The sequence below is a fragment of the Vanacampus margaritifer genome, chromosome 14 (genome assembly GCF_051991255.1).
Source record: "Vanacampus margaritifer isolate UIUO_Vmar chromosome 14, RoL_Vmar_1.0, whole genome shotgun sequence".
Classification (NCBI taxonomy): domain Eukaryota; kingdom Metazoa; phylum Chordata; class Actinopteri; order Syngnathiformes; family Syngnathidae; genus Vanacampus; species Vanacampus margaritifer.
The window spans coordinates 19039795-19051872 of record NC_135445.1 but is presented as its reverse complement, the minus strand read 5'-3'; the positions used below and the strand labels follow the sequence as shown (position 1 = coordinate 19051872).

Sequence of the window (12078 nt, the reverse complement as noted above, 5' to 3'; positions counted from 1 at the left end):
ACCGACACCGTGGGAAACAAACTAATCCAACATGAATGGACGCAGGCAATTAATTCATTTGCTCTCAAAAACTTATAAATATGTTCTATTTTAAATATTACCACGGTCCCAAAAACTTGCAAAATTACTCACTGTTTCCTTGTTGAATGTTGAACAGCGGCGCTTCGTGCATTTTTATCTGATTAATACGGAAGCGTATTGCATTCACTTGAAAAAAAAAAAAGTCCTGTTTTTTTAAATAATTTTTTCCCCTCTGTTTTTCTGAATAATTTTTTTTCTGTTTTTTTAAATATTTTTTTTCCTCTGTTTTTCTGAATAATTTTTTTTCTGTTTTTTTAAATAATTTTTTTCCCTTTGTTTTTCTGAATATTTTTTTTTCTGTTTTTCGGAGTAATTTTCCGTACAGAAAAACAGGCTGAAAAAAAATTTATTCCGAAAAACAGAGCTGGTGTTCTGTTTTTCGGAGTAATTTTTTTTTTACCTCTGAACTCCAATTGACTTGTTGCGGACTCGCTAATGGCGGACACTTTCCCGCATACCTCCAACGTACCTCCTGGCTCAGTTAAGGTAAGGCATGTACCTTAATTGGTAACACACTCACTATTATTAATGTCTTAGTGTAAGGTAGGTATATCATTGTATGTTATGGAGCATGCAAGTACACGTACATATCATTCGATCGGTATGATTTTAGTAAGCTAACAGTTTGCTTAAGCAATGCCCAGCGGGATTCAGGAGGGATTCCCGCTGGGCATTGATCATCCTTCACTTGACAAAAGTAGAACGAGCCATTCGTCATAACGTCGTTTATATGCAAGTACAGTATGCACTACTACGCTCCCGTACCTTAGGTAGAACGAGCCGTATGTAGGCTACGTCGTAACGTTATATGCTAAAAATGCGCAAACACTATGCTTAATCAGATAACGTCGTTAGGGTGACTATATTCCCATTTCCATAAAAAGAGGACACTCGCCCCGGCCTTGAAATTGTGGTAGCAGTCGAAGCTACACATTGTACTTCACCTCCTATAAGTCACGTAATGCCAACCGGACATTTTCATGAATTCATGAAAGGACTTAATTAAAAAATGGGGCAGCACGGTGACTGACTGGTTAGCACGTCCGCCTCCCAGTGCAGAGGACGTGAGATCGAGTCCGGGCTTCGGCCTACCTGGGTGGAGTTTGCATGTTCTCCCCGTGGCAGGTTAATTGAACACTCCAAATTGTCCCTAGGTGTGATTGTGAGTGTGGTTGTTCGTCTCTGTGTGCCCTGCGATTGGCTGGCAACCAGTTCAGGGTGTACCCCGCCTACTGCCCGAAGCCAGCTGGGATAGGCTCCAGCACCCCCGCGACCCTTGTGAGGAAAAGCGGCCAAGAAAATAGATGGATGGATGGATGGACTTAAAAAATGGTCTGTCGTCCCAAAAAGGACACATTTGGTCACCCTAGATAACGTTCATTATTATTATGGCTCAAATGAGAGTCGTAACATATTGTTTAGCACGGGACACCTGTTTTAAGCATGTAACGATGAGGAAGGACGTTGCAAAGCCCAGATCTTGATGAACTGTTTTCTAATTGATCATTAATAATAACAAAAGTAAGACTACTACTAAAACAATTGATCATTAATAATGACAAAAGTAAGACTACTACTAAAACCCTACTCTGACTACTACTCTATGTTGGCTTTAGTCTAATGTACTATTAGTATAATATTATTGTTAATGAATAAACTTTGACACACAAAAGGACACACAACACAAACCAGTTTGATTGGTAATTTGAGTGAGCACAATATTTACTCTGAGGTTGACTTTGAAATGATTATTCATATAGATTTGGCCTTTTCCTGTATTTTTGTAGTGCTAGCTGCAATGGCTGCATCATCAACCCCTGGCCTTCCACAAGATGATGGTCTGTGGGCATTTTTACGCAACAGAGGTGTTCCTGAGGAGCGCATTCAGAAAATGCAGCAGGATCATGTAAGTCACAGGAAATTTGTTCCTGCAAAGCTACATGTAGTATTTTGTCTCAAGTATATTTTAATATTTAACAAAATTTCAATTATTTTTTTATACACCTATACATATATAGCTGACCACATGTGACTCCAGAGGTTTGAATATTTATATTTGTCAATTGTCCCTTCCAACAATGCAGCTTGATGTAGACATCACTGCTATAGAAATATACAAATGAATATACAAACAATTTCCTTTTTTTTTTTCAGGATTGGTTTTAAATATCACGTTTTAAAATTATTTTACGACATATTTTCAGAACAAATATACAGTTTGTGAAGTGTTCAGTACTGTCAAAGTAAGACTAAGGGTCATCATTGCATTTTTCCAGTATAGGAATGTGCAACAAATGAATCACGCTTGATAACTTAGAGATGCACTGTAGACGTCATGGTCATGCAAATTACTTACATGGTGTAAGAACAGTTAGAACAACACGTTTACTATCATGCTAAAGTAACTACAGGTGCAACAATTAGTTGATGGGTTATCACTTATCAATTTAAACAGTTATTATGAGACGTTTTTTTTTAACCTAAAATGGTCCAAATCTTGTTATTTCAACAGTTAATGATCAATGATTTCTAATAGTCTTCCATGAACGCAGACTGATTGGCTTTGCGCTTAATCAAAGTACTCTCACACATCTGTCAGCACGTCAGCCATGCCCCACCATTCGAACGCACGCACGCACTCACACATATGATGAAGACAACCCAAAGGGGACAACAATATTACAGCACATTTTTTGTTTTCATGAACAAAAGCAATTGTTAGGTCTAGTTAACTGGCCTGTCATTTCTGTTAGGTATCATTTTCTATTATGGTTTGATAATGCAAAAATCTTTTTTTTTTTAATCAATTAATCGAGACGATAATCAGAAGAGAAATAAATTCTCAAAAACAAACCATAGCTGCAGCCCCAAAATTAACACATTTTACCTTAGGAAAAGACTTGCATCCACAGCTTTGAGTAGATTCAGGAGCTGATGGGTACTGCACTGTTACAGGATTATAAGATATGCATTTGCAAAACAAAATGAACTTCTGTAAACTGGTGTAGACTTTACACTTAATTGGGAACAGCACTTTTCACATGTAGTGTCATCAGGTTCTCTCAGTTATGGTCTGCGTATTCTCTATTACTTGTATAAAAATTGTTCTAAACGTATATGTCAGATGTTATATCAGCAGATTCAGCACACTTCATTATTGCCAGCTTCATAAGTTTTTGTATTGTTTCATACTGTCTATTGTGTTATCATCTGCACTGATGATTGGTTGTCTTGCCTATAAGTAAATAGTCTTGGACATAAAGTTTCAGATTTTCATGTCTAATGTACATATTTTTGGTTTTTATTGTAGATTGACAGCTCAATAATTGGAGAAATGCTGATGGCGTGTCCAGAGATGTATACGCTGCCTTCTGGACAGAATTCCTAGACTGTGCAGCTGAAGGTGCAGATGTGAGGGTGCCATCATATCATCATATTGGCCAAGGGACTGGAGGACCATGGGTATTTCCCATTTCGGCTGGCACAAGCTCTGTTATATTTCCCACTGTTAAATAATACAAGTTGAAACACTACCTCATATTAGATGTTAATATTGACAGCAAAAGTGGATCTGTTCAATTAAAAAGTAGTTTTCATTGATTTTTTATTTTTTTCGTGTCTTTATTATTGAGTCATGTAGTTCAGAAATCATACTTTCTGAGACATGTTTATGTATGTACTACAGTGTGAATATTGGTCATGTTTCTTTTGGTGCTTTTATTGCAAAAGGTTACATGTATCAAATGTATGCAAACTCAGGTCAAGATGCTTGCACTAATAACAGTTATTCATACAGTATGCTTCATTTGCTGAAAGTTTAATGGCAACTCCTTTTTAACAAATGTCTACAGCGACATTGCATTCAAATACATATGAATGTCTGGTCTATTTATGATAGATGACATGAAAATCCAATACAATTACCAAAATTGTATTACATGTGCTACAAATTACACCTGACATCTCTTCAAGAGTTACAAAAATTAGGAAGGTACAGTATACTTCCTTAGTGGTATAATACACAATAACAAAATATCAAAAGAGGAACAAATATTTCACTTTGGTATTAATAGATATTCTGTTTGTAAGAGCTACATTTGACATTAAGCATACACACGTGGATAGGATACTGTATTATATAGTGTTATATTGATCATTTTTTATTTTCGTTTTCCTTGACTGCTCTTTTTATAATGAAACCAAGGTCTTCCATTTTTTTCATTAACTGTCAAAACCGATTTCCTCAATAATGAATAGACAGAAGATATAGAAAAGCACAAAGTGGAGATGTTCATTTGTATAAAATTCACCATTGTTTACAGCTGCAACTAAATACCCTTTACAGGTAAAATTCGGAAGCTTACATCATGTCAATTGATCCAATAAAGCAGATTGCGTTCATACAATCTGAGCTCGCATGTAAGAACATATAAAGCTCAATGGCTTCCTCTGGACAGGTGGGTGGATGAAGATTATTTTCTGCCATGACAAGGCAGCAAATGTCAAACACTGTGTCATCGCAGGGGTACGGTCCCCTCTGAAGGCATTCCTCTCTGCAAGCTTCAATCTTTTGTTGGGATACCTTTTTCAGGTACTCTCTAGCACCAAAAAGTTGGGGTAAGGTGTACATCATCACTGGGCGCCCACCTGGAGACACAGCATTCCTGCTTGGGCGAATTCTGTGAGTGTTCCAGAGGTGAACAACTTGCTGTAGTTCTTTCTAAATAAGTATAAATAAAGAAAGTGATATACATTGGTTCACGCATTTTTTGCAGTACAGTAGACAACATGATCCAAACTAGACAGTAATTTAGTCCAAATCTGCTCTCAACATCTGCAATAGGCTTAACTAACTGCATCATGTAACTAAGAACAAACGCTAACGGGAACATTTTGCTTCATTTTCACACTTTTTAAGTACTGGTAATTTGAATATAGGCTGCAGTATACTGCTGATAATACTGGCCTCTTCCTTTAATGTGTGGAATCCTATAACCTAAAGACAGTGAACATTTTTCCACTATCTAAGCACATTACATGAATACCACACACAAACTGACCCACAGTGTGGCATTTTACTACGATTGAAGTAAAACATCTTAAGCAGGTGCACTATGAGAGGAAAAATAGTAGTTATTTCTGTTCTTACCTCTATTATTTCAAGACATGTGAACTGAATGATACTTTTATCCAGGAAGTCACCAGAAAAGGAATCCGAGTCTTTTAGGTCTTGGAACAGGTTCATCCAAAACTGTGCGTGTTGCCTCCTTAAAAAACTCCACCAGTTCTCAATTCTTTGGTTGTGATTGCTTGATCCATACAGATAGCATCTGTGCGAAAAGTTGTCCTGATGGCCGTCCCTCAAGAACATCTGCATTTGTTCAATATAACAGTTCTCAGTGCCAAGGTCCGAACGAATTCGGGCACAAGTTCCATTCCTTGATGATACCTCATTAATAAAGTATCCAGCGATTATCTTCGGATTACTGTTTGTAGAATAAGGATGTAGCCATATCACCATTCGTGAAAACCCATCTATTGCACCATTGATGCAGATTCCACAAAAAGTTTGGGCCTGGATTCTGGTAGATACGGCGCCGAAGGCGATTCCTGCGCCTCAGTTGCACACCATGCGGATCCAGTATTTTCATCAGTATCCTGATCGTTTCTTGAGTCACCACATAGCCAGCCTGAATGCATTTCAAATGCATCATTTTGTAGCCATGGAGCATGCCATATCTATCCAACTGATCCTGGACAAACATTGCTATATCTAGCAGATCTGAATGGGCTTTCCTCCTGAACAAATGCAAAATCCTCAGGTGCCTGCGTAAAGTCGACAAACTAATAATAATACCGTCTATATAACTCAAAGACAGGACTATCTCCCAGTGCCTTAAACCCATATCAAAATAAAACTTGACTAAACTAAATAAGATGGTCATGTTTACTTACTGGCTCTCAATAAAGGAATGAATGTGTATACTGTATTGTTGTTTGTTCTCTAATCTCTGAGGGAAAACCCCTTAAAAAAAAATTAGTCCGAAAAACAGAAAAAAAAATTATTCAGAAAAACAGAGGAAAAAAAAATATTTAAAAAAACAGAAAAAAAAATATTCAGAAAAATAGAAAAAAAAATTATTCAGAAAAACAGAGGGAAAAAAAATATTTAAAAAAACAGAAAAAAAATTATTCAGAAAAACACAGGAAAAAAAAATATTAAAAAAACAGAAAAAAAATTATTCCGAAAAACAGAGGAAAAAAAAATATTTAAAAAAACAGAAAAAAAATAATTCCGAAAAGCATAGGAAAAAAAATTATTTAAAAAAACAGGACTTTTTTTTTTTTTCAAGTGAATGCAATACGTTTCCGTAGATTAAGATGTTCATGTTTTTTTTTTTTTTTCTAAGAAGTTTTCTTCCATTGCCATGATTGGTCAAATCAAACATGAACAAGATGCCGCATCGTCCAATTAGCTCATAATATTGCACATCACGTCCCGCCTTTCCCAAGCAAATCATCTTGGAACAATCCCAGACTGATTGTGGAGAGCTCTCGAGTGAATCACAATTATCAAATTAGGTTTTGCCAGGTTATTTTTTTAGATCAAACTCCCACATGAGTAGAAATCCAAGGATGTTGTGCGAAAAAAAAAAAAAAAAACTCTGCTCCATGACACCAAGATGCTTTGCAAACACTTTATTACACAAATACCATTGTTACTAAAATAGTACCTTTGCAGCAAAACCGGTGTCACAATAAATATCAGTTCACATCTGACTGCAACATCCTATTTTTATGGCATGCTTTTAATACATTAATCATTCAAATGACAAATGAAGCAGACGAACAAGTTTGGTGAAAGGGAATGAACGCTCAAGCAAGTGAAACACATCGGGGAAAACAAACACACTTTGTTTGGTGGTGTGTGTGTGTGTAAAAGTCTCACTGTCTAACCTTGAAAATTATGTCAATACAGTTAACCGTTGTGTGCACACATTATCTGTGTCTGCACTTCCAAATGAAACCAAGTGTTCTATTGATTACTGAGTAAATATGCAATGGCCAACAGTTCAGGATGTACTCAGCCTCAAGCGCCAAAGTCAGCTGGGGTAGAGTCCAGCTCATTCCAACCCAAGTGAGGGAGGATAAGTGGTAGAGAAAGTAGACTGATGCTTATTGAGTAAATAATTGAAAAGAGCGTGACATAATCCTGGATACAGTGCTATAGACTAGGCTGTTCACCAGAGTCTGGATTGACCATTACATTTCCACAAAACATTTATGAGTAAATACAGTATCCACTGACGCTGAAGGAAGAAAAATCTATAATAGCAGCAGCAATTTCCCTCCTGTGGTACATTTTGTAATGGCAGATGACGACAAAAGGCAAAATATGAAAAGGCACAAAATTGCAATAGAAATGAGTCAAAACATAGACCAAAGAAGAATTGATCTATTATAATGTGGAATTTTCATACACGGAAGATATTTATGTATGGAAGAATGCACTTTTGCTCTTAAAATAATCTTACATTAAACAAAAATAAATACCAATCCAAATCTTATTACAAGTTAAAATTAAAAAATAAAATTAACCATTAAGAGTAATTTTATTTTTACCCAACTGTGATCATATTTACTATCCATATTTTTATATGCTCATGCTGGCTGTAAAATGCAAATGTGTCAAATGGTTCAATGTGAAAAATCTGTTGAGAAAATTGAAAAATACCTCACCATAAATCAACAAAAGAGCACAAAAGTTAAAATTAAATGTAACTTAAGGAAATAATTTCATTATATTTTGCTCAAGTGGGCATATTAAATTGCTTAAAGATGAAATAAACTGATTTTATCATAACAAAAAACAATATATATACACAGTCCATACTTAAATATATAAACAATAAGGCATCTAACAACAGTTACATGATGATAAATGGCATGACATACACCCTGACAATGTAAGCAGCAGGTTGCGGTGGGGTCCAAATCTTCTAAGAGGAGGATGGAGGCGGCGGGGGACGAGCGCTGTACTCTTCGTTCTCAGACTCGCTGCTCTCCTCTTCGTTCCTTTCCTGGTCGCTGCCTTCAGTGCTCAGCTGGTCAAAGCCCTGACGACTGTAACCCTTATGGGAAGCAAAGAAGTTTCCCAGGTTCAGGCTGCCGACCGCTTTACCTTAGCACAGGGGAGACATCACAAATATCAAATTCAATTCAAAAGAAATACCACATTACATACTGTAGCAACAATCCTGCCTTTAAAAACACCTAACAAAGGCTTTCCTTTAATAATAATTAAAAATAAGTTTTATTGCATTTACTGCATTGCAAAAATGTGCAGTTTCAATGGGGTGATCCATCATTGTCAAAAGCATATCTAGATCTAGATAGATAGATAGAGCCCATGTGAGGACAAGCGGTTAAGAAAATAGATAGATAGATAGATAGATAGATAGATAGGGATAGATACAGTAGCTATATATATATATATATATAGGCGGCTGTCAGGTTAATTGAGCACTCCACATTGTCCATAGGTGTAATTGTCGCCTGATGCGATTTAAAAAAGAAAACATTATTAAAAAATTTGGAGCGTCAGGCGATTAAAAATTTTAATCGTAATTAATCGCATGACTTCATGAAACAACTCACGATTAATCACAAATTGTATATCTGTTCTAAATGTACAATAAAAAAAATTCTAGGTTTTCATACTCTTATTAACAAAAGTGGAAAAAAATGTTTAACTAATAGAAATAGTTAAAATGAATATTTGACATCTATAACCGTCAATGGCAGTGAATGAGTTAAAAAGTAAGGTACTGTTGTGTCAGTTTTAAATTAAAAAGTGAAATGCTTGCACAACAGGAAACTGTGATGATGGTAGTTGTATAAAATGCTTGTGTCACTAGGACAGGGAAATAATCTTTACTTTTGAAGTACTATAGGACTATATCAAATTTTGTGGTTCATATTTCTTTCGCCATGAAAGAAGAAATGCTTAAAACCTTGTACATGCTCCCAAAAATCCCCCCAAAACTTCACATGTATGTTAATAGTCACGGCCTGAAGCTATCTCTATGACATTATTCGGTTACAAATATAGTATAAATATAATCACGTGCCACGGCGGGTATCTGGGGCCATATGCAAGTGCAACTACTATTATTATTGCCCGACTAGCACGCACGTTAAATTCAACTTGTGTGGCTAAGCACGCTTGTTATGCGAACTACTCAGTACAGTATATATGATTTAGAAAGCACTGATACTTATAATTTGGACCAATCAAGTAGCACAAACCACTCCAGCAAAACGTTTTAATTTCCAACAGGTTTCTTTATGTTTTTTGTTAATGCCATGATTGGGCAAAGTTCAGAAATGCTTGCGGGCTGCAGAAGTTAAGGGTAAAAACATGTCTCATAAAGGCAGTCTACTTCATCAGCTTTACACTTTGTATGTGGTTCATTTCAAAAAGTTTTAAGCTTTTTTATTTATTTATTATTATTTGTTTTATTTAAAAAATGTTGAACTTTTATCAACATGGGTTTTTCTTGTTTAAAAGACTTATTTTATTGTAAGTGTACATGAAAAATTTGACTGTTTTATAAAAATAAAAAAAAGATAATGAAATGTTTGTGTAGGTGAACATACAATAAGGCTTTGAACTATTTTTGCTCCGACTTTATTATTTTGATATTTTGGAATTGGGTTGTTGACAAGGATATCTTGACTGCTCATCATATAGTGCGACTAGTAATAGCAATAGTTATATTTAATTTGGAATAATGTGTCAAAATCTGTTGCTGAAATATTAATCTCTGGTGCAGTTTTTAACAAAAATGTATTTTATTTTATTATGTATGTATTATTATTATTTGTATCCAATTTAAAGGGCAAGTCTACCCCCAAAAATGTCTTGACAATAATATGTTCTATGCAGCCCCAATAGTCTAAATATGGTATTTTGGTTAATATTGCGTTAATAGAATATGAGTTAAGCAGCAAAATCCAGCTGTTTTTATCAATATCAGAAGGCGGACATTTTGCCACTCATGAAAATGACATCACAGTTGCTCAGGTCTCAGGTAACAACCAATCAGAGCTCAGCTTCAGAAAACAGGTGAACTGTGATTGGTCGTTGTCTAAGGCCTGAGCAACTATGATGTCATCTTCAGTCGACAGTGTTGGCAAAATGGAAGCCCCCTGAGATGGATTAAAATGGCTGGATTTTGCTGCATAGCTCAAATTCCCCAATGTAATATTAATCAGAATGTCATGTTTATACTAGTGAGGTCACATATTATTGTCAAAGAATGTTTAAGGTTGACTTCCTCTTTAAAGAAAAAACAAGCTTGTGAAGTACATCTGAGAGGGGGATTGTGACATTATAGAACAGAGTAAGTTTCTTACAGAAACCGAACGAAATATAAATGTGTCACTTCAAATTTCACAGAACATGTAAAATACAAGGTGAATGAATACGTTGGGGAAATAAATTTTAGGGTAAAACATAGTTGCACCACATTACATTTAAGGCCAATTCATGAACTTTAAAAAAACAACAACACTAAAATCACAATCTTCAGGCGCTCACATACATTTCTGCATTAAAAAAACAGTCAGAATCTTTGAACAATTGCACTAGATAAGCAAATTTTTTTAAATTTTAGAATCGATTGAGATGGCAGCAATAAACACCAATTTTACTCATCAATAACTCTACTAGTTATCATGCTCATCTAAAAACAGATATTCGTATATTTTGAAGTATTATTATTATATTTTAGTTAATTTTTGTCCATTTCAATGTGGGTGGTGCCCTTTATGCCCTCTATTGACAAGCCGATTCTCATAAGAAATGACTTACCACTGATTTTTCCCAAAATCCCTCCAACAGTACTGGGCTCAGTCTTCACTTCATACTGGTCTGTCGAGAGTCAAACGTTAAGAGTAAGTGAAAGAAACCACCTAGCAAAGCAGGTTGTGTCTACCAACTGGCAAGTGTAATTCAATGTTAGTGATGAAGCGCGGCCGACATAAGTGAAAAATCCAATCTATACTTTTGCTGTATTAATGGCCTTCAGAGTAACTTTTCTTTAAAGAAAAAGACCAAACATGTTACAAAACTGTCCTTTAGCTTATCTGTTAACCATACTTACTGTTTTTTCTCCAGCAGATGTAGACTCCTATGGCAATGACGAGCAGAAGAGGCATAAGCAAAAGCACAGTGACAACCACTGGTAGGAGACCTTGCTCTTTGTTTGGATTAGCAACAGTCTTTTTTTTCTCATTTTCTTGTGGCTTCAGGTGTTGAGCTAAATACGGCTTGTGTTGAACTGCTGCAGTCTTTGACATGTTCTGCTCTGGTGTCACCTTGGTTTGGATAAATGCCTCAATTTCTACACAGAAAGAAATGAAAGTAAGGAAGAAGTGCAGTTCATATCTTTTTTGGTTATTTTGTATGTCTGTGGTGCCATCCATACTTAAGCGAATTACAAAATATCAGAAAGACAACTTCAAGTTAACACAAGACAAAGTTTGCAAATTATGTTTTTTATTTACTATTGAAAACAATTGCAAACTTATATGGCCCTATGTGAAAAAGTAATTGGCCCCTTGCTAAATCATGAGTTAACTGTACTGTATTTAACCAGTTTTTAGAAAGCTGAGTTCAATTTCACATTACTGCCATATTTGTTGAATCAAGAAATCACTTACTGGCAAAACATTGAGTTAGGCCGTTATGTAATTAGCATAACATTTTGCAGGAATTTACTCAACATAATTTGATGCAGCAGATGTAGCAAAGATACCGATCTCAAAGAGCCGAGATGCATTTAGGCAGTTATGTTATTAGTGTGACGGTATATATTACAAACATCTGCTTGTTACATAGCACAAGTCAAGCCATACAGCGTGTTTAAATTATTATTTTTTTTATGGCAATGTATACTGTATTCCCTTTTATTGAAAACAAATATTGGCTCG

The 12078-nt window shown here is 35.5% G+C and overlaps 1 protein-coding gene and 1 long non-coding RNA gene across 2 annotated transcripts in view; one reads left to right on the top strand and one right to left on the bottom strand.

Annotated features, from left to right (window-relative positions):
- Nucleotides 1-10: 10 nt before the first annotated feature.
- On the top strand, nucleotides 11-3681 carry LOC144034102 (uncharacterized). Its single transcript, XR_013288158.1, has 3 exons — nucleotides 11-567; nucleotides 1869-1987; nucleotides 3392-3681. It is a non-coding gene; the product is annotated as an uncharacterized LOC144034102 (long non-coding RNA).
- A 3084-nt stretch (nucleotides 3682-6765) lies between these two features.
- LOC144063914 (peptidyl-glycine alpha-amidating monooxygenase-like) overlaps nucleotides 6766-12078 on the bottom strand; it is a gene marked incomplete at its 5' end in the record, with an annotated part of 38339 nt that continues 33026 nt past the window's right edge. Inside the window, 3 exons of the mRNA XM_077585904.1 lie at nucleotides 6766-8263; nucleotides 10958-11017; nucleotides 11250-11489. Coding sequence (XP_077442030.1) covers nucleotides 8082-8263; nucleotides 10958-11017; nucleotides 11250-11489 — 482 coding nt within the window. The remainder of the gene's footprint in view (nucleotides 8264-10957; nucleotides 11018-11249; nucleotides 11490-12078) is intronic.